This window comes from Brachyhypopomus gauderio, chromosome 4, assembly GCF_052324685.1.
Source record: "Brachyhypopomus gauderio isolate BG-103 chromosome 4, BGAUD_0.2, whole genome shotgun sequence".
Classification (NCBI taxonomy): Eukaryota; Metazoa; Chordata; class Actinopteri; order Gymnotiformes; family Hypopomidae; genus Brachyhypopomus; species Brachyhypopomus gauderio.
The window spans coordinates 24,917,265-24,939,784 of NC_135214.1; the positions used below are offsets into that span (position 1 = coordinate 24,917,265).

Sequence of the window (22,520 nt, forward strand, 5' to 3'; positions counted from 1 at the left end):
ACGGTCAGTGACACGGACTAACTATTTATAGGGATATTTCCGCATGATAATGATTGAGCCGTGTAGTGTATTATTATTAATTATACACTAATACGCAAAATAAAACTTATTTTAAAGCTCATCCTACTTTTTAAACGCTGATTTGCGCTACATTACGACGTTTCCATAAGGTAAACAAACTAAGAGGTACGTCTACAAATACTACACCGGTAACGACGATAGTCAAATCGGAAATCTAAAAACAGAAGGACAGTTTATCCAGTGTCAGTGACTATTTACAGGTAATAACAGATAGTAAAACGGCGCTGTTTAAAACATTTTAATCAACTAGTTAACTTAATGCACAGTTGAAAACATTGCAATTGCAAACAAAGAAGAAATTATAAACAAGAAATTAACTTACTGCACTATTGAAAGGACTAAATAGTGCTGCACTGTTGAAATTCGCTAGCAGGCAGGAAAAATCGATGGGTGTAGTAGGCGGCCACCAAAATAGTGACGTAAAAGCGACTTGCGCATGCGCAGTAAGCCTTGGTATGAATTTTCGATGGGTAGGAAAAATCGACAGAACACCTGGCACTGTCCGACGCCAAGTCGTTTTACAGTTAGTCAGACCGAGCACGCCTGCGTGAATTCAGTGACGAGGCGGGGGTAAAAGTTCACTAAAAAATCGATCTTTGGACGTACGAATCGATAATCAGATCATCATATGCGAATCGATTCTGAATCGGAAAATCGATTTTTTCAACACAGGCCTACACACGCGTATGGAGGAATCTTCACAGACGTCAATTCCAACAACACACATCTCACGTCTGCCACATTACAGCTAAAGTGCAAATGTGGAATTGTAATCATGAGCGAGGAGTACGGCGATATCCAGGAGGTCGGGGCGGCCCGGCCCATATCCAGCTCCCTGTGGAGCATCTCCAGAGTCCAGTGAGGTTGTCTGCATACGAACAGCATGTGTGTCTCCTTTAATTCTGCAGCTCTGTCTCTCTCTAACAGAGCACAGGAGCCCAGTACTGTAGCATAGAGGCGTATGGCGAACACTGCTCTGTGAATACTGCTCTGTGAAATATCTTATGGAAGTGGAGGTGAAGCAAGATGGAGCAATATGTGTTTAGTGAGCCCCCTTCCTCCTCTCTAGCTCTCTCTTTCATTTTCTCTCTCTCTCTCTCTCTCTACCAGCAGAGCAGGGAATCCTGTGTGTGCACGAATTGGGACATAAGTTACCTTTTAATCTCGTGGTTGTGGTCACAGAGAAGGGATGTACTGTTGTGGCAAATAAATGCACACACACACACGCACATATTTTAAGAAGCATATCATGTTTTCATTTTCAGCCCAGCTTTCCAGTAAATGTCCTCTGAACTGGGAGCGGGTGGGGAGGAGAAAAATAGAGAATGTGAATATCCACAAAACCAGGAGGAAACTGTAGCACATACACACATACACACACACACACACACACACACACACACACACACACACCAGGAGGAATCTCTGTCCATCAGTGTCACTTTATTCCTTCACAAACACACACACACGCACACACACACACACACAAGGTAAAAGGTGGAGATCTTTCACAAAGAGAGTTCTTTTCACAGAGATTCTTTTTAGATCTACTGATGTCAATTATATTTTAGTTTGTGTGTGTGTGTGTGTGTGTGTTTATCAGGTAAGAAAGTGTGTGAGACAGAACGATGTGTGCAGAAGCTGGAACTGGCAGGAAAACGGGTACAGCTGAGAGCTGGGTCAGAGGTCAACCTGGCCAACGTGACCTCTAAAAGCACCAAGCGCTCGTCCTTCAGACAATCACTCCTCCCTTTCTGCTCAGAGAGAACACAGGTAACACACACACACACATTCATGCACACAAACACAGAGACATGGACACTCACACCTGTATAGATTTACACACAGACGAGTTTGAGTATCTTACTGGAGGCTTCAGTGATCTCTTTTCAGCGAGATGAGCGAGAGCAGAATTGTGGGTTTGATGTGCAGCGCTGCCACCTGCTGTTTGGAATGTGGAATTACAACAACAGAACGTTTTCTCCTAGCACTGATTTGTGACTTCACTGCTGGGCTCATTTCGGATGAGAATTTCTTCAGAAGTCAGTAGCCTGATTTCTACAGTAGTCAATATTCTTATTTCTAAAGTAGTATTCAGTATTCTGACAGTATATTAGTGAGTGTATACCCATATACATGTGCATTTTTATATTATCAAATTCATTATATAGAACACCCAGCCCTACTACATCAATCCAGATCTTTTGAACACTTAAAGCACTTACCAAAATATTAAACAATAAATATGTTAGGAAATGACCTGGATTCAGGGCGTGGCCAGTAGTATAAGACGCTGTATTGAAGGTTTGAAGTCTGCAGTTCTGGGCTGTGGAATCAGATTCTGGGAGTAACAGGAGGAGAGGAGACCAGCCGTGGGAGAAGAATGTGGGGTTGAAGGAGAGAGACAGCCAGACTGCACCTGATGAGCTGAAATATGGGGAGTGGTGTCCAGACTGATGTGTTCCATGGGCGGGATCAAGGGAGGGATGTGGGCGGGGCATTGGCTTGAGCTTGGCTGGTCATTGTTTACTCTTTTCTCCCTCTCACTTGCTTTCTATCTCACTCGTTCTCTCTGTCTCTGTCTCTCTCTCTTTCTCTCTCTCTCTGTCTCTATCTCTCGTCCACATAGGGAGGGATTCTGACTCCACTCCTTCGGAGGACAGCCTCAGTTAAGAACTCCCTGAAGAGAGCGCCCTCTGCCTTGTTCATTGAGCATGGCAAGGTGTTTCAGAGGAGGAAGGTAAGCTGTCATCTTCACCTCACTGAGTGCTCTTCAGAACACACACCCACCTCAGACACGGAAAAACTTTCACTCAGTGGCTCACCAGAATTAATGACAAACTGTAAATAAGCTCTCTTACTGACACAGTACATAAACTTACTGACACAGTAAATAAACTCTTACTGACCCAGTAAATAAACTCTTACTGACACAGTAAAAAATAACTCTTACTGACACAGTATATTAACTTACTGACACAGTAAATAAACTCTTACTGACCCAGTAAATAAACTCTTACTGACACAGTAAAAAAAACTCTTACTGACACAGTATATTAACTTACTGACACAGTAAATAAACTCTTACTGACACAGTAAATAAACTACCTGACAGAGTAAAGCAAGCTCAGTTTGGTTAGGAGCTGCTCAAATGCCTTTGCTGCTTTCTGATGCTTTTTTGCTGTGTCTGTGTTTTGCAGGAGTGGGAGACTAAGGCCTTGGCTTGACACCAACTCACTCTCCTCAACGTGGACACATTCCCTTCCTGTCTTCATCATCATCATCATCATCATCACTCTACTGCACTGAAAATTATCTTATTACGGAGCATGTGGATCATGCAAATATTAGATTTTTAAAGATTTTTTCAAGAGTAATTTTGTTGTAAATGATCACAGCAAATGCATTTAGCCTCTTGTTCACAGCCTGCCTTTATGTAGCTGGGTTAAACAACCATCATTATTGGTTTCCTGTGTACACGTCTGGATAGTGTGTGTGTGTGTGTGTGTGTGTGTGTGTGTGTGTGTGTGTGTGTGTGTGTGTGTGTGTGTGTGTGTGTGTGTGCATATGGCCCTTATGCCTGAGCACGTTGGTAATATCCTGAAAGAGCGTTCCTGAGTAACAGCTTTGGGAAACACACAGCACTGTTTCTTCCCTTCAGGTAGTGGCTTCTCCATCTGCTGGACGTTAGTGTGTGCTGGGGCTTTAACCGCTTCAGCCACAGTTCCAGTTTCCTCTTAAAGCCTCATGAGCTTTATTTCACGTAACCGTCACTAGCTAAACTACTTCGGTAGCTCTTAAGTGCACACTGACCGGTCTGGTTAAAAGAATCTCAAAGATGTCTCTCTTTAACCTCGTGTTCTTAACATGACTTTGCACTGTTTTGTACTAGAACCAAAACTCTGTGTGCTTGCATGTATGTGTCTTTCCACTGACCTGCAATTAAAATCAGGAAACCGAAGTGTGAATCTAACAGAGGCTATTCTTATACTGATTTATTGGCGGAGAAGTAATGACCTCTTATTTGACAGACATTTTGTAAATCTGTGGTAACAGATAAGCATTTTATACTTTGTAACAGTGCACATATTTTATATTTGATATGAAGCGTTTCTGTTTGAATGATGTGCCTTAACTATGTAAATCCTTTTAAAATATGTAAATTCTCTTGAATGATGCATGAGCTTGTGGGTGCAGATGAGGCCCTCTCTTCTGGCAGTATGTAGATGTAAAGGGTTTTGCTAATAATACGCTAGAGAAACTAGCCAATGGTGTAACAGTGATATATGGAAAAAACATGATAAACATCTTTGTACTTGTACAATAAATAAGCCAACTGTAGATGAAGACCACTGTCCCGTGTTGTTTACGTGTGTAACCTTTTTGAGGTTTCCTCTGGTTCTAATCAGCATAGTTCTCTGCAGATACGCTGGTCTTCACTGGCCTGCCTACAGCCCTCTGGCTGGCCCCTCAGGGAATCCTAGGGAGGTTTCCTGGAAAACTTAGAGCCACTGTGATCACTGCCTGTCATTGTGGTTTTCATGACCTGGACCATGAATGTGACCTAATAAGATGTAAACCTTTATGAGAAATTATTAGAACTTTTTAAAAGTATTTTACAGAAGTCTCTCATGAAGATGTCTACTAACTCCTGAACATATTGTGACCACGTTTCCCAGAATCGCATGCTTCGGTTTTGTCAAATTCAAAGTCTTTGAAATAAATACTTAAACATTCATTTATGCTAAGATGAATCTCACTATAAAAGTGGGCTTATGCAAATCATAAACAAGACTGTGGGTTGGTGTCCCAGATCGGGATTAGGAATAAGCCTATATTAAAAAGTTGTGAATGTCCGCCGGCACCGAAATGCAGTATCAGATTAGACCAAAGTGCAGTTTGCACACAGGCCGTGTCAGCTATCGTGGGATCCTGAGTTGGTATGATGGACGTAAAATAGCCAGAGTGGAAACAGGTGCTGTAGAGCTACTGGAGGAAGAGACGGGTTTGCTCTCTTTTGAAAAAAACAGCTGCAGATGTTATGGTAAAATAACACTTCTACAAAGAAAGAGATATAAAGACTGGTGGAATTGTTTCAGCCTGAGGTCGCACTAATATATATATATATATATATATATATATATATATATATATATATATATATAATTCTATGTAGCCTGTGTTGTTTTTTAAAGCTGACTCATAAAGTTGCGTAAGTTTCCATAATTGTCATAGTCATTGCCACTCCCACCACACACATCTCCAGATTTTTCCCCTTTAGCTGTTCCTCCAAGACTCTTTGAGTTCAGACTCTTCTTAATCGCTCCAGGGCAGGAGGAATGAGATCGCTACAGTGGTAGTCCGGTCCCTCTGCAGACAGGCCTTGGAGCTACAAATACTGCCTATTAAAATACTGCTCGTTCACGAAGTAAGAAAGAAAACATTTTCGGACAGCATGAACATTTCATAAAGCACGTGCTCGTACATCACCTAACGATATTTAAAAGGTGAAAAAGTTTTGAAGTCTGAAATTAAATGATGTTTAGTGTTTTCAGATATTCAGCGTTTGTTCGGATTCTTTCCCCTTGTGCTTGTACATCAGATAATTGCGCACAACACCTTACAACAAACACCAGAAACGAAAAGAACGGTCTGCGCTATGTTACCAAGAACTAAAAAGATATGTATTTCTTTATGTCCAGGCTGTGATTTATATATATTGAGATACTCGAGCGGAGTAAGCGCCCGATCTCGGTGTAATGTCGCAGAGTGTCCACGCGGGGGCGCGCTCCCACCGCCTGTATGTCCCTCGCAGTGGACTTGTCCCAGGTAGATTACCAAAACAAACCCCCTCCTTCCGTGGAATGCGAACCACATCTTTCTTCCGGCTTTCCTGAACACATTTGTGTGCGATCTTAAATGTTACGCGTTGATAAAAAATAGTAGTATTTGCTAGATAGTTTGGTGGAAGCAGTCGAGTTCAGTAAGGGTGAAATATGCGCGGTGGAAATGTCCGAACTTTCCGTGAGTGCAGTCAAGTATTTGGGACCAACTTGCAGTAAGGTTTGGTTGTGAAGCGCTGCTCGGTTCCCAGAGCCGGGGAGGAAGCGCTGGGCAGACTGGCTGGTTCAGCCCAACACGACAGGTGGGAATGTGTCGTGCTGAAGTTGTTCTGAGTGCTTCAAGTATACTTATTAAACTGAAAACCATCGCCTGGGACTAAGAAATAACGCATGGACGCAGGTCGTGTCTCTAACAAGCACTCTGACTGCCTTACGTTCTCCATTTGAGAACTGGTCGCTCCAACTTCTCTGCTACAGGCAAGTAAGACGTTTCACGAACTTCAACGATTAAAGGGGATTATTTAATCTAAACAAATACCGTAGTTGTGTGTAAACAAACAAACAAACAGCGATACTTTGGTGTTACAATGGTGTTATAGTTGCCTGTTCGGAATACTTATATTAGCGGGACTGGTTACTTAGCTGGTTGCCCAGTAACTACGAAGCAAATAAAGGTTCTGCTGTTGAACCCGAATCGGTACCGGGATCGTTGTGCTCGTGCTCGCGTGGGCCAGCTGGATAATCCCAAAGTTGTCGTGATGCACGCGCGGGCACGTTCATCGCCTGGTTTACTGGTCACTTGTTTGTACGAAAACTCAGCGAGTTGGTTGTTCATGTAAATATTTCCTGTGTTCCTTGTGTCTTGACAACACGGAGTTCCAGATTATACTGCTCAACACATCGGGCCTTGAGATGAATGTACAGACTAACTTCTTATTACACGTTTTATCCTATCGTATATGTTGCGGAACATTGTAACACAAGGCGTTAAAGTGAGTTAGTTTTTAAATTATGTTTATCTAGTCTGTGAATCACCGCGTAGCTGTTTACAGCTTTAGTTTTAATTCGTGTTTGTGTGCCGTGTAATTCTTTTCACGACCACATGTACATAACTGTGGTTAGTTATGGCACCGCGCGGTTGGGCTCTGCTCCGGTGGGACTGTGTTTTCCCATTGTGTCCGACGGCGTGAAGGACAAAGCGCGTTTCTCCCGACTTCTGCTCGTGTGTGAGGACCGGAGACTCTTCACGGCTGGTGTGTTTACACACTGCAGCTGTAGAGTTGCGCCTGCACACCTGTGTACAGCTGCACGAGACCTTCTGCACGGGCCTCAGCGCTCGAGCGGGTCGCGAGCGCTACCTTTGTTCTTCCCACAGTATCGGGACCTTTCCTCCGCGAAACTGGCCAAACCAGAGTGTCAGTAAAACACACACACACACACACACACACACACACACACACACACACCTCCCTCTCTGAGGCGAGATTAACTCAAGGCAGTGCCACTAACGGCTTCAGGGACGTATCTTGGCATTTAACGTATTTGTCTCATCTTTGTCCGATTGTTGAGCTTCATGAACACCTCGCTGAGGTATCCAAACTATGGCAAGACGTTCTCGTGTTTGGATCAGGGACGTTTTAGATGTGCACGCCTAGTTTTATTTGAGATATTTGCGCCATTCGTTGTCTCTTTGTTATTCAAAGGTTTTCGGAGGGTTCGTGGAGCGGTGAGCGTCCACTGATCTGGATGTTTCTAAAGAGGTTTTGAGATAGCGAGCATATCTGAGGTTCGTTGTAGAGCACTGTTAGAAACTGTTATGTTTCAGTGTCTCTTCCATCTTATCGCCTTATCGTCCTCTACTTTCCTTTATCGGCCTTTCTCCGTCAGCGCTCCTGGACTGCGGTGTGACGTCGCAAGACGTCACAGGGGGCGGGGTTCTATATGTTAGAAATTTATATGTTAGAATAAAGCACAATTGCAATAAATTGTCTTTTGAATCCCTAGGCTTCTAAGCAGAGTTTGCCAGAAGAACTTTTGAACAACCTTTTTGTTTCAGTTTAATGATTTACTGATTTCAGAGTTATCAATTATCAGAAGAGTTTCTGCATTAATGGTCACATGTCCAGTATTAGGATTCTATCTACTCTACTTCTACTCTAACCACTTCAAGAGGTCGTCTGAGATTCTGTTTACACTTGGTGAATTCATGTGTTTGAGTATCACGATTATATCTCCATAAAGATTATTACGAATGAGATTACCTTTACCCGAGATGCATTGTAGCTAGATGTTACGAAAGTGTCAATGCACCTGTCTCTCTGAGCTAGTCACATTCAACAATCCAAACCCCGCCCAATAGAGTACATCACAACTCAAACCCCGCCCCAACAGAGTACATCACAACCCAAACCCCGCCCCAATAGAGTACATCACAACCCAAACCCCTCCCCAATAGCGTACATCACAACCCAAACCCTGCCCAATGGAGTACGTCACAACCCAAACCACGTTCAATAGAGTCAATAGAGTACATCACAACCCAAACCCCACCCAATAGTGTACATCACAACCCAAACCCTGCCCAATGGAGTAGAGGAGACGGTATAGTTGTAACATGGGGAGAGTTGTATCACCATCAATTTCACCAATCATGGATAAGAGTCAAATGATCATTCCAGTATTTACCCAATTCCTGCCTGATCCCAAATGGTGAACGTCAAGGCTGGAAACAGGCACATGCAGATTCCATAGAGAAAAAACTGATTTTGAGGTAAGAAAGTAAATTTCTGAATCAAGACTATATTTTGTTTAGTACTTATACTATTGCAGATAAAAACACATGAATTATTTTACATTAAACTAGTTTCTCAGGTAAATTGTGATGCATTTTCCCGTTAATTTCAAATCACCTTACTAATACAGCTAGCTAAACAATGGCTGGCAGGGGTCGGATGGGTTGTAACACAACTTAAAAAAATGTTACAACCAACACTTTACATACAAGAAAGTTTCTTGATTTGAATAATTTTAGGGAATGCGTAGGCAGTGGAAAAGAAAAACTGACAGAGGTGTGCCTGCAAATGTTTTTAAAAAAGCATCTGATGAGGTCACAAAGAAGGGCAAGTCAGTCAGATCAGTTGCGAAGTCACATGGTATCTGCCATGTAACAAACACACACACACACACATTGATATTGTTTATTATTTGACCTACATGTTCTACCTACAGGTACATTGTATGAGTGTTCATTAAGCATACATATTGTTAAATAAGTTTGTTCTAGTACACTAATTCACACACACACACACACACACACACACACACACACACACACACTCCTGAGTAAAACAGAAGGTGGATATGAGTTATGGTCAGTCAGAGAGAGAGAGAGAGAGAGCTTGTTCTGGATTGTTCTTTCAAAAACCTCTTTTTGAAGCATATTGCATGGTGTGGCCTCTGTTTTTGCTTCTTTTGTCTACTGTTACAACTTACCCCAGCATGTGTTACAACCTACTCTGGTGGTGGGGTAGGTTGTAACAAGGCAACACCATGTATCTACTCACGACGGCTGTGATATTTGAATTGGGTTTTGAATTGGTGCCTTTTGTAGTAAACAAATGTGCGTACTTTGTATAAAAATTTGAGAACTCTAGTTCAAAAATTCAGTGAGTTACAGGTTCTGAAGCAAAAAGTGCTACAACCATACCCGGTCTCCCCCACATCACAACCCAAACTCCGCCCAATAGAGTATATCACAACACACATTATCCGTGATTATGAAGTCCTAGACATGATAAATGTCGAGGCATGGAGCATCTTTTGCATAGCAGGGAAACTCAGGAAACACAGACACTTGTTTGTGAGCTAATTTGCATATTATGCAGCACGCACCAATTGTATTTCAAAGAGACTAAACATAGATGATTTTTCCGTGTGTGTGTGTGAGGTGGTGATGTGTGAGGTGTGTGTGTGTGTCTGTGAGATGAAGGTAAATGGCTTCTTTGTTGTGCATAGCAGGCCTGAATATTGCCAAAGCAGAATGAGCCATGACACTGTGAGTGTTGTGTTACCATGACACTGTGAGTGTTTGTCGGCAGCACTGGTAAATCTTGTCCAGGTTTCTCTGTGATACTTCAGGGTTTCTGTGGTCCAGTATCTGGCACCGCATAATTTTGAAGGATGCTGTGGATTGCATGAAGAAATTTCAGGCTGCATGTTGAGCTCAATTCCTAGATGCCATTAAACCATGGGTTAAAGTTCTTCGTCACTACGACGGATTTCCGTCATTTGATTTTTTGGGGGGAAAATTCCGTCAAATCATAATAAACCACACACGTGCGTGTTATCTGTTTTGTGGCCGAAATATGATCCTGTCACTGGCGCTCATCAGTGCTGGATGGATGACGGCGGTGTCATTTGATTGACATGCAGGTCATTCCGCCTTCAGATTTTCGGACATTAGGTAGAAAAGTTACCTCCCTCCTTATACTTTCTAGAGTGACCGTGTCTCCGAAACGATATGTGGTAGTAGAAAGAAACACCCTTCAAAAACAGGGGAATGAACATTTACCCGACGAATTTTATTGTTGCATTGTGTTCCAGGTTTGAAAAGTGCTGGAATTTAGGCTAAAGTACTTGAAAATGCTTGAAATTGTAACTACTTCGTTTCACAACAAATAGCTATCGGACTGAACAGTTCTCTTGTATTACGTTAACAAATACGAGCCTCTTGTAATTCCAGGACGAAACATGAGAGAACGTGAAGACGTTAAGATTGGGCGTTTTGAAAATAAACCACCATTAAATAATGTGATAAAAAAAGCAAATTATTTAGAATCATTTCGAGTATATATATAACTATTTAACTTTATTAAGTTTAACGTGCTGGGAAATATTGAAATGGACCTTGAAAGTGATATACAAGTACTTACATTTACATTTATGGCATTTAGCAGACGCTCTTATCCAGTGCTTGAATTCCACCTTGTAAAGGTGCATGAACTCTGCAAATATGACTACACCGCCGTCATCCATCCAGCGCTGATGAGCGTCAGTGAGAGAATCTTATGTATATAATCGAGGGTCTGCGTGCCGAAAATGACGCAATCGCGGTGGCTCCACCCGTGTGCGAGAGCTTCGTGCACCTCTCGAATTTTGTAACTTCGCACGCGCCGCGCTTCAGCGCAATGAACTAATCATTAAGTATTCATTTGTTCATTCATTTTGAATATTATAATCTCATGTCCATACTATAAAGTGACAACATTTCAATTTTTATTTGAATTTGTAGTGAAATATAGAAGTTATGGTTATTTATACTGAAGAATCTCTCCACCGATCACACTTCATTTAGTACAGTCGGAAAAAATAGGCGCATTTCTTCCATTTAAAATGTCAACTTTTTTATTTCTAAACCAATTTAACATGGATGGTGGTGTTCTGTTTGTATTTAAAAGCTCTATCCAGTGGTGTGATTTAATTTGCCATTTTTGGATATTTAATTTTTTTGTAACATACCTACTTAAATCAGGTAATCTTATGGCTTATGTTTTTGTGATAGTGAATCTGATAAAAACGAGAGCTTCATACCTTTTAAAACTCACCAGGATTCACTAAATTTGACTTGATCTTTAAATAATTTTCTGGAAGAGGACCCCCACATAACTCCATTATATAGACATTTATGTACATTTATTGCTCAGGTGTTGCATTTTGTTGCTTCATAGATTCTCTCTTCTCTCCTTACACAGGCCGTTTAGATAAATATACTTTATAAATGTGTTTATTGTGTAGAATTAGGCAAAAGAGGCCTTGTCCCAACTACACCACATTGTCAGTAATTGCTGGCATTGTCTTTTGCCAGGAAAAAATTTCAGTCAAATGAAGATTTTTTGCTTTAACCCATGCATTAAACTGATGTACATCAGCCTGTTGTATATGTTTCTATATGTATATATGACATTTAAAATGTCTGCCAAGGAGAAGCTCAGGTTAAAGTGGAGACAAGACTCGAATGACCATGTTGAACAGATGCCCAGGTCGGTGTGAGAGAAGAGGGTGAGTCTGCAAAGGGAAACTATACCGTTATCAGTTCTGGGCCTCTTTGAGCTCTCATGGATGTAATAAATGCTCTAATAAATGTCATATACTCTGGCCATTTATGAATTTGTTGTCTGGGTAAATAACTTTTGCTAAACAGACTAACACTTTTGCTATAATTATGGGCTACTCGCGGCTACACACAGTCCTGAAAGTTGTTCATTTGCATGACATCAGCATTGCTCAAACACGGCGTCATTTGCATTCATTAAGTTTTTGATGCATCATTCTCCACCAGATGCTCAGAGATGTACAGAGTGCTTCTGCTCCTCACACAGAGCGTAGAACGTCCTGAGAGATCTGTCCTGAAACACCAACCTGATCCCCCCCAGAAATGCCTTTTATTTCGATGATTTCGTTTAGTTTCCCCAGTGGAGGCTTGTTGTTGTGCATGGCCAGCATTTACACTATTGAACGGTCAGCGTGACATAGGTTTTCTGGTGGCTGTCCGTGAAGTTTCTCCTAAGCGCTCTTTACATCCTGTCCCTCACCATCTTAGCGCAGATCTGGTCAGAGTCGAATGTAATAACGGTAAATGTAATGTCCTTATTTCTTCATTTATAACAAGTATATAATTTATATAAATATATAGATATCAACTGTAGTTTCAGTGGTTAAATTCAGGGATCATGTTCTCTGCCAGAGGGTGGTGGTTTTCACAACCCATGTTGAGCAACTGGCATTTTTTAGATTGTTATGTCTTCCTTTTAAATGATCAGAAGTTCAGAGCAGCGCCTCTGACCGCCACTGATGTACTCGCATGGAGCATGTGCTTGTGTGGCTCTCCTGGTAGAACAGGTATGGTGAGGAGTTGGCACCAGCAGGTCATGGGGGTCATTCCCAGGAGGCACCCACACGGTCACACCTCAACATGTCCGCATGCTGGTGTCTTCCAAGCCAGGGAGAAGGAACGCTGCTGTTGTGATCTCACAGCCGACGTCCAGCGGTGCGGCGGTGTGTGGCTCTCCTGAAAGGTTTACATATTTCCACAACAGGTCGTTGATGGTCTTATGAAATGGAATGTCATTGGAAGCTGAAACTATGGTTGGGTTCAACCTCCTGCCACTGGTCTTTTGACTCGGTGAGCCGGTCTCTCTGACACTTCAGTGGAAGCGTTCTGTAGCTTCTCATCTGCAGTTTCTCTTGCCATTTTTCATCAGGTTTCTGTTTTTGATTTTCACCGTGTGATTGGCAGAGTTGAACGAGGCTTAGCTTCCTGCACGGTGTATCTAGGGTGTTGAAAGGACAACACGTCTTAAAGCGTCACCGTCTGTAAACGAATCACGGTGAAGGGGCGGTGCATGCTGGGTAATAGCAGCGTAGGTTCAGCCAGAGGATGATCATAAAGAGTTGAGATTGCTGTGTGCTCCAGCAGACAGCTGGAGGGTCAGAGTTCAGGTGTTCACAGGTGACGGTGTTCAGATTTCTCTTAACCCTTCACGTGTCTGGTTTACATGCGGGAAACGGGGACAGGGACTGAGGGACTTCCTCACAGGGGACAGGGACTGAGGGACTTGGCGACCTTGTCCATGCATGACAGAATACACCTGAACCAGGATCATTATACCCTCTCCTGTCGGTCCAGCATTGTATGGGTATATGAATATGGGTATATGGATACTATGTGTGTGTGTGTGTGTGTGTGTGTGTGTGTGTGTGTGTGTGTGTGTGTGTGTTCGTTCACGTGTGAATGTGTACGCACCCCTGTGCTTATGCTGGACACTACAGTGCATGGTTAACATTCCAGATTTGCTAAGATGTTTCCGGTCAACAAATGACCACTTCTAGTGCAGACTGACCAGATCCTCCTGCCCTCCTCTCCTCTCTCTCCTCCCCCTTCCTGTGCGGCTCCCCTCCCTCCTCCCCTCTTATCTTCTCCTCCTCTCTTCTTGGGTTTCATTCCGGTGTAGGTATCACATGTTTTGGTTTGAGTAGTAATCTGTAGATGTAGGTCAGCCTAACTTCTAAATGCCTGTGTTTGTATCTGTGTGATCTCACACGGTCTTCCTGTCATATTCTGTGTATAGATGCTCGTGTGTGTGTGTGTGTGTGTGTGTGTGAGAGAGAGAGGGAGAGAGAGGGAGAGAGAAAGAAAGAGAGAGAGAGTGTGTGTGTAAACAAGTGGTATTTGCATTTTCAGAGCATTGGGAATATGAATGGAGTGTGGTTAGCACTCAACCCTGCAGTCAACAGTGTGTGTGTGCGAGTGTGTGTGTGTTTGCGTTTGTGTGTGGCTGAGCGTTTTGGAGGCTATATGAGCTGTGTTTGACCTCTTCCTCTCCCTCTCTCTCTTTTTTTTTTCTTTTTCCTTTTTTACATTCAACAGAGTCTGGCTCCTCCCCCTCTTCTTCTTCCAATGATATGACATCACCCAGCAGTTGCCACAGAAACCAGGGCTCCACTGCAGACAGTTGACAGCCAGGCAGGTGAGTTATCATTATTGGAGCTGCAGACAAAAGCACAATTAGGGACTTACGTGGTCTAGTTGCTCTGTGTGTGTGTGTCAGAGAGAGAGAGAGAGAGTGTGTGTGTGTCTGTGTGTGTGAGAATGTGTATATATATATATGTGTGTGTGTGTGTGTGTGTGTGTGTGTGTGTGTGTTTTGCCTTGTTTTTGGTAGTGTATCTGAGGTTTGTGTGTGCATATCTGGCTGTGAACACGCATGTCTGTGATCACGCGTGTCCCATGGGGTTCTGACACGGGCAGCACGTGTTCTCTGACTCCACTGTAACACATTTATGGCTTCCTGCTACAGGACGCAGCAGAAGGTGGAGGTGACAGGTGGAGGTGACGTAGTGGTAGTTTACTATGGAGGACCACTGCATGCAAAGAGACTGGAACTGGTCACCACGCACACAGGAGTGTCTTTCTACACGCCCTGTCTGCTGAATGGTGTTTGTGTTCTGTGTGTGTGTGTGTGTGTGTTTACCTCAGAGGTTTGTGCTTGGTATGCTGGTGTGTGTCGGCCGTTCTGTGTGTGTGTGTGTGTGTCGGCCGTTCTGTGTGTGTGTGTGTGTGTGTGTCGGCCGTTCTGTGTGTGTGTGTGTGTGTCGGCCGTTCTGTGTGTGTGTGTGTGTGTCGGCCGTTCTTTGTGTGTGTGTGTCGGCCGTTCTGTGTGTGTGTGTGTGTGTCAGTGTTCTCTGTGTTGGCAGAGTAGCAGTGTGGGCAGTGTATTGTCCCTTTGAGTTTACACACACCCTACATGGTGTAGGAAATCTGACGTTTTTTTTGTGGTCCTGGATAACATGCAGTTGAGTGGACAGGTCTCCTCTTTGTCCACCCTAGTATCACGCTGGAACTTGATGATGATGATGATGATGATTGACAGACCTGTTGTTTGACTCTCAGGTGTGAGCATGGCTGCCCAGGTGGAGGTGTCTTCTGGTCGGCAGGATGGGGTGAGCGGCTGTCTGCACCTCAGCCCTCTGACTGACTCCAGCAACACGGCCCTGGTGGAGGACTCTTCAGGCACCCATCCGTCCCTCATCCTGGCCCCCGAGCCCCGTAAACCCCTCCCTGGGCCCAAACCCCGACTCACCCCCAAACCTTTCAGTGTGGAGAGAACCTCCATCATCCGCCCCATCTTGGCCCCTAAACCCCAACCTAAACCCAAGCCTGAGTCCACTCTCCCGGCTTCCCAGAAACCAGAACATCCCGACTCCAGCAAGCCAGAACCGTCCGGCAAACCCAAAGCGCCAGGCAGCCGGCCGGCGCCAACTGCCTTTAGACCCGACTCGGGCGCGGCCCAAAGGCCAGATGCCCCACTCCCAAAGCTGGCTGTAACTCCGGACACTGTGGAGTCCAGCAAGCCCACTCCCACGCCCAGAACCAGAGTTCTGCCCACTCGTCCCGCTGAGTGGTCCGGAGCCGTGCGGCCGAGACCCAGCGGCACGCCCATCGCCCGCGCCAAGTCCATGGGCTTCCTGTCCGGTGCCGGCCTGGAAGACGATGGTGAGGAGAAGGCCGGCGAGAAGAGTGACCCCGTTGTCCTCCGCTCTCAAGGGGGCAGGAGCGGCAGACCCAGGCCCGTGTCGGCTGTCTTCCTGTCTCCGCCCAGCCAGCCCGAGACCCCGCCCGCCGCCTCTGGTCCAGCACCGCGCTGGGGGACCCGGAGACCCCTCTCTACCAACCTCACTGCCAAATTCGAACCACACCAGAGGCCTACGAAGCTGGACAGCAAGGAGAACATTCCCGAAACTTCAGAGCCGAAGGAAACAGCGGGTGGAGCAGCGGGTGGAGCAACGGGTAAGAGGAGAGAGAAGGAGGACGTGGAGACCGGCGGGAGGAGTAAAGCCCTGGAGAGAGGCCCCGTGAAAGAGGAGGCCAAACCCGAGGAGAAGGCGGGGAGCAGCATAAAAAGGAGGATCAGTCTTCTGCTGGACTCCTCCTCTTCCTCCTTCTCACTGCCCACCACTCGGGCTGCTGCTCCGGGGGCGGAGCCTCGTTCACCAGGACCGCCAATCTCGGATGGCGATGGAACAGTGGGCGTCAAACAGCGAATCAGAGAGTTGTCTGAAGACTTTTCTGCTACGCCGACCCCTCCCAAACCCCAGTTTAAGCCACGCCCTCTACCGACGGATCTGACAAAGCGGTAAGGGCCTTCTCTGTGTTTCAAGATACAGGGAACCCTCCGCAGTATCAGGAGAGTCTGTAAGCGTGCTGATGATTCCATTGAGCTCCATTCAAACTAAATGCCTCAAGCCTGCTGGCCAAAGCTTGGTCAGATGCTCTGATTGGTCAGATGCTCTGAGTGGCCAAGGAACAGCAGCTGCTTGATTGGCTGACGAGTAGAGAGCTGGCTACTCCCTACTATCTATATAGTTTTTACTAAATTTGTTGTAGACATTCTAGACTTTCTAGCAGCACTACCACTACAAATAATAATAATCTTTTCATTTTGAGTTCAAAATCTCAAACTACATTAGATAAAAAATATTAAACAAAGCTTACATGATAACATACAGCAATGTGAAATCCTGCAATGTAGCTGTTCTATCCCTGAACCCTTGTCCTGTTGAATCCTGTGCCTGTTGATCCCTGGGTCACTTATTGTTAGTCCTGACCCATAAACGTTATTTTCAACATTATTGCGAAATTAAACGTTATCGCGTTTTATCATGTCGTGTGCTGAAATTTTACACCACCAGCTTGGTGCTTCTTGGTGCTAATTTGACACAGCATGTAAATAAAAGACCCTACAATGACCCCAAGTAGGTCAGTCGAGCAGAGGTCCTTATTTGACCTGACGCATACTCAGTGCTCTTCTGTCTCAATGTTTGGATGTGTTCACAGTGCAGTTTGCAGGCGTTCCTCATGCTTTGCAGATGTGTTCACAGGTTTGTGCCTGATCTGGAGAACTGCCCCGCTGACTCCAAAGGCCTGCCGAACGAGGAAGCCACGGAGAAGGTGAGAGAACATCGGTGGTGGAAACTCCGCCAAACTCCAGTACCAAAGGAATGTGCTCATTTCTCCAGCAGACATGGAGACGCAGCTCGCGGGTGTTAACTGAGCTGCCTAAATGTGAGCGGAGTTGCTGTCCATGTTGCTGTGGTCAGTGTGTGTTTAGCACTTCTGAGCTGTGTGGTTTTCTGGGTGTTGGGAAGAAACTATAGGAAATAGTGTCACCAGATCTTCTCCTGTTTGTGTGCGGTCATGGCAGGTCAGCTCACGTTCAGCGGCGCTCTCGTCCTACGGATGGAGGCGGTTTACGGTTTATGGTCAGCCTGACTGGGTCACGTAGCGCATTTGGAGCAAATTTTTGAAAATTTGAATGTTGAAATAATAAAAAAGAAGATTTGAATGTTGAAATAATAAAAAATATTCACATTCAAAAAAATATTCACATTCAAAACAAAACAACTTTCAGTGTAAGTGAACCACTCACTTCCTGTTGTGAAGAATTGCTGGACAATCTTGTTGACAGCTTCAGACAGTCCAGCGACTGTGGGAATACAGAAGTTCTGGTTCCCTGCCAGATCAGCTACCAGCGTCCAGCGTGGAGGTGTGGTTCAGCTGGAGCTGCCCAGCCCTGTTTACCAAAGCGTCAGGGGAGCCGGCGTGTTCGTGGTGAGCGAGGAATGGACTTTGCCCCCCGCCTCATTGATATCAGTCGCTGGTGTAACAGAAATATCTACAATGAAAAGGGAGGTTTCATAAATGTGTTGTGAAGAAAAGGGGCATGACCCAGTCAAGACTTCTGGGATTTGTAGTTCTATTGAATCCTTCTCTGATGGACTCTGCAGTGTTGTCTGTCTGGTGAGAGCTGGCTAGATGTCCGATGGTTTGAGGAGATGAGAGGAATTAAGGTTGCTCTGTACAGAAGATGTAGACACACTGTACAGAAGGCGTGGACGCTTTGTACAGGTGTGTCTGGCAGCACGGTGATGTGAATGCTGGTTATATTAGTCTGAGCTGCTGCGATCTGCTTTCCCACATGTGCCCTGGGGCCGGTGACCTTTGACCTTTCTGCAGGAACACTAGTTTTGCATGTTGTTCGTGCCCCATTTCCATGGCATTTTCCTCTCGTTTTCAACTCTTCTCTTGTCCCGCAAGCCATAGTTTTTGCCCTCTTTTCTGTCCTGATCTGCTCTGACGTCTTGTACGTCAAGACCATTTGTTTAAATTGTCCTTCGGTGTTTAGAATAGCCAGAACAGTCCCCTAAACTCACAGTGTAATAATGAGTAGACTACAATGATCAGACTCGACCTCTGTTGTCTCTAGGATTTCAAAAGCAGGGGTAGATCTTGGTGGGGGAGATTTCTTAGACGGAGAGAGACAGAGTGGAAAAAAAGCAGTGACTAGATTGAAAGGCAGTGCTGATGTCATGAAGGTGTGGTGTTCAGCAGGTGTGTAACCTGAGCTGGCGTGGAAGTCATGTTCTGGTTATGAACGAGCAGCTCGGGGAGGGTGGAGGTTGAACAGAGAGTGCGGTGGAGGCTGGGTGGATGTTCTGTCAGGAGCAGAGACTCCCACAGATCCAATTTGCTCTCCTCACACACGCTCCCACTTTTCTAAGTTTCATTTTCTGTCTGCAGCTTTGCTGGTACACACATGGCATCTGACCGTCTGTCCAGGTGTCCTGTCTGTGAAAATAAAGACCTCTGTTTATGTATTTCAGTCTGAGAGCTCCCTTGGCACTGAACAGTCAGCGTCCCCAGAGGACAGGGCGTCCCGCGAAGGTCCGGACTCCGTTGCCCCAGCTCCCAGCGTCGGTGGCGTGCAGACCGTCCGAGCGGCGCTGTTTGAGAATGTGGTGGAGAGACACAACGTCCACATGCTCGAGGACGGAGGCCCCACCGCACAGCCGGGAGGGTCCGTCACGCCCACGCCCAGGCGGAGTCTGTCGGGCCGAGGGACCCTCAGGCCTCCCGCGAGCGTGGAGGAGGAGGGGAGTCTGGTCATGGCTACACTCAGAGAGGCCTCCTCCCCTCCCAGTACCCGGCGGGTGGGGCATGTCTTCGACACCGTGGTGGCCGTGGAGGGGACTCGTGCGGTTAGCGAGACTCTGTCACCAGCTCAGCCGGAAGAGCGGGCACTCGCGCTACGCTCGCGCCGCTCGGAGCCCAGGGGCGAGCCGAGACAGCAGTCCGCCCGCCCCACAGCGCCCCCTGGAGACGGGAACGCCTCAATGTCCACCATCAGTGACCCACACAAGGAGCAAGACGGGCAGGCAGGCAGGTCTGCTCTGGAGACGGGCAATACCCGTTACCTCCGAGTGGGGGCGCTGGTGAAGTGGGACTCGGAGGGTGTGGATGAGGAGTCTGAGGTGGAGAGAGTGAAACAGAGAGAGCTGCTGAAGAATATGGAGGAAGAACTCCAGAGACAGATGGAGGTTCACAAGGCTGCCACAGCAGACATGGAAGAGGAGGAGAGAGAGATCGAGGCAGAGAGACAGAAACGGCTGGAGGCAGAGAGACAGAAACGGTTAGAGGCAGAGAGGCAGAAACAGCTGGAGGCAGAGAGGCAGAAACAGCTGGAGGCAGAGAGGCAGAAACAGCTGGAGGCAGAGAGACAAAAACAGCTGGAGGCAGAGAGACAGAAACGGCTGGAGGCAGAGAGACAGAAACAGCTGGAGGCAGAGAGGCAGAAACAGCTGGAGGCAGAGAGACAGAAACGGTTAGAGGCAGAGAGGCTGAAACGGTTGGAGGCAGAGAGGCTGAAACAGCTGGAGGCAGAGAGGCTGAAACAGCTGGAGGCAGAGAGGCTGAAACAGCTGGAGGCAGAGAGGCTGAAACAGCTGGAGGCAGAGAGGCAGAAACAGCTGGAGGCAGAAAGGCAGAAACAGTTGGAGGCAGAGAGACAGAAACAGTTGGAGGCAGAGAGACAGAAACGGCTGGAGGCAGAGAGACAGAAACGGCTGGAGGCAGAGAGACAGAAACGGCTGGAGACAGAAAGACAGAAACGGTTTGAGGCAGAGAGGCTGAAACAGCTGGAGGCAGAGAGGCTGAAACAACTGGAGGCAGAGAGGCTGAAACAGCTGGAGGCAGAGAGGCTGAAACAGCTGGAGGCAGAGAAGCAAAAACAGCTGGAGGCAGAGAGACAGAAACGGTTGGAGGCAGAGAGGCAGAAACAGCTAGAGGCAGAGAGGCAGAAACAGCTGGAGGCAGAGAGGCAGAAACAGCTGGAGGCAGAGAGGCAGAAACAGCTAGAGGCAGAGAGGCAGAAACGGTTGGAGGCAGAGAGGCAGAAACAGCTAGAGGCAGAGAGGCAGAAACAGCTGGAGGCAGAGAGGCAGAAACAGCTGGAGACAGAGAGGCAGAAACAGCTGGAGGCAGAGAGAGTAAGGGAGAGAGAGAGGGAGAGACGAGGGAGGGAGAGAGAAGAGGCTGCAGCAACAAGGCAGTCAAAGGTTCTGAAAGCGGAGGAGCCCCAGTCCACCAGACCACGCGCCACCTACTTTGCTCTTACGGGTCAGGCCCACGATGCACCGCTCCAGCCAGCGGGCACGGAGGAGCACAGAGGGACCCGCAGCGCAGAGAGGGGGAGGGCGGAGGTGCCTTTCGACGATTACTCCGTTAAGGTGGGCCGCTGGGGTTCTCCGAGACGAGCGGTTTCAATGAGATATAAACCCTCGGAGGACGACGCCTTCAGGAGAAACGCTCCGGACCCACAGCCGAGAGCCCGCAGCAGGGAGAGAGCGCTGGAGCACGGAGACCAGCAGAGCAGCATGGAGGAGGAGCTGGAGAGGGAGAGGAGGAGACTAGAGGAGTACGGGAGGATGAAGGAGATGAACAGGGAGAAACAAGACAGGGAGAGGAAGAAGGAGGCGGTGGCGGAGGAACGTCAGAAGACGGAGTACGAGAGGAGGAAGGAGCTGGAGCAGCAGCGAGAGTTTGAGCGTGAGAAAGAGAGAATGTTGGACCAGGAGAGACTGCAACTGAGAGAGTTTGAGAAACAGAGGGAGATGGAGAGACAGAAAGAAGTGGAAAGACAGAGAGAGCTGGAGAAGGAAAGAGGGAAGCAGCAGGATCGCCAGAGGGACGTGTGGAGGTGGATGCAGCCAGACCAGCAGAGAGCAGAGGACAGGCAGAGAGGACACGACGTCCTGGGCAGGACGCAGCAGCCGGAGACACGCCCCGAGAGCGAGACGTCTCCTCAGCAGAGCAGAGAGACGGTGGTAGACGGGCAGAGGACGTCGGAATCTCATCTTCGGCCCAAAGTGCTGGATCTGGACACCGTTTCCCTGGACAGCCGACTGAGCAGGGGCGGCGTGGAGCTCGGTTCTGCTCCGCAGTGGAGACTCCCGTCGGGCCACGACGCCGAAGCCTCCAGGTCCAGCGTCCTAGACGTGGACTCCTTCAGGAGCCAGATGCAGCCTGACCTCTCCCTCGACCCCTTCAGCACGGCGCCCCTGGGCATGCTCCAATCACATCAGAGATATCATCCCAACCCCGCCTTCCAGCCAAGTCACACCTCCCAACCCAGTACAGCCCCTCAGGGGTTCGGCCTGCCCCAACCCCTCACCCCGGAGCGGGCGGGTGTGGGCCGGCAGCCCGGCTCAGAGTGGCTCGCCTCTCAGAGCGACACGTGGGCCGAGCGGGAGACGGCGGTGGACGAACCTCTGTGGGTGTCTACAGGAGGATCCAGGAGAGCCATCAGTGGCAGGCAGTCTAGCCTAGAGGAGCTGCTCCAGAGGCAGGAGAACTCCTCGCCGCTCACGACCCCCACTGCCCCAGGCCCTGCTCCCAGGGCTCAGGGGCCCACACCCACACCCACATCCAGCATTGGAATCTCCATGCTGATTCCAGAGAAGGTGTGGACTCCACCTGTAGATGGATCTTCAGTTGGAGGTGTGGGCTCCCCGGCGCCCTCTGTGGGCAGGAAGGAGTCCCAGGTGTCTACAGGTCAAACGGGCACTTCAGTAGATGTACCAGAACCAGCCTGGAGCCCCAACTGGGAGCTGACGTCCCCAGAGCCCAGCCAGACCTCACACAGGAGCACACTCACTCAGGTGAGCACACGCATGTACATACACACACGTACACACACTCACACA

General features: G+C 47.2%; 2 protein-coding genes across 3 annotated transcripts in view; both read left to right on the forward strand.

The window, feature by feature from the left end:
- Nucleotides 1–4,437, forward strand: part of LOC143512665 (actin filament-associated protein 1-like 2) — a 32,911-nt gene extending 28,474 nt beyond the window's left edge. Inside the window, exons 13-15 of the mRNA XM_077003248.1 lie at nucleotides 1,685–1,854; nucleotides 2,711–2,821; nucleotides 3,282–4,437. Coding sequence (XP_076859363.1) covers nucleotides 1,685–1,854; nucleotides 2,711–2,821; nucleotides 3,282–3,308 — 308 coding nt within the window. The 3' untranslated portion in view covers nucleotides 3,309–4,437. The remainder of the gene's footprint in view (nucleotides 1–1,684; nucleotides 1,855–2,710; nucleotides 2,822–3,281) is intronic.
- Nucleotides 4,438–5,906: 1,469 nt separating this feature from the next.
- LOC143512666 (uncharacterized) overlaps nucleotides 5,907–22,520 on the forward strand; it is a 36,889-nt gene continuing 20,275 nt past the window's right edge. Inside the window, exons 1-5 of one of the 2 annotated variants that reach the window (XM_077003249.1) lie at nucleotides 5,907–6,401; nucleotides 14,350–14,449; nucleotides 15,373–16,615; nucleotides 17,361–17,430; nucleotides 19,143–22,475. In XM_077003249.1, coding sequence (XP_076859364.1) covers nucleotides 15,381–16,615; nucleotides 17,361–17,430; nucleotides 19,143–22,475 — 4,638 coding nt within the window. In that variant the 5' untranslated portion in view covers nucleotides 5,907–6,401; nucleotides 14,350–14,449; nucleotides 15,373–15,380. The remainder of the gene's footprint in view (nucleotides 6,402–14,349; nucleotides 14,450–15,372; nucleotides 16,616–17,360; nucleotides 17,431–19,142; nucleotides 22,476–22,520) is intronic. The other variant, XM_077003250.1, reaches the window with a different exon arrangement.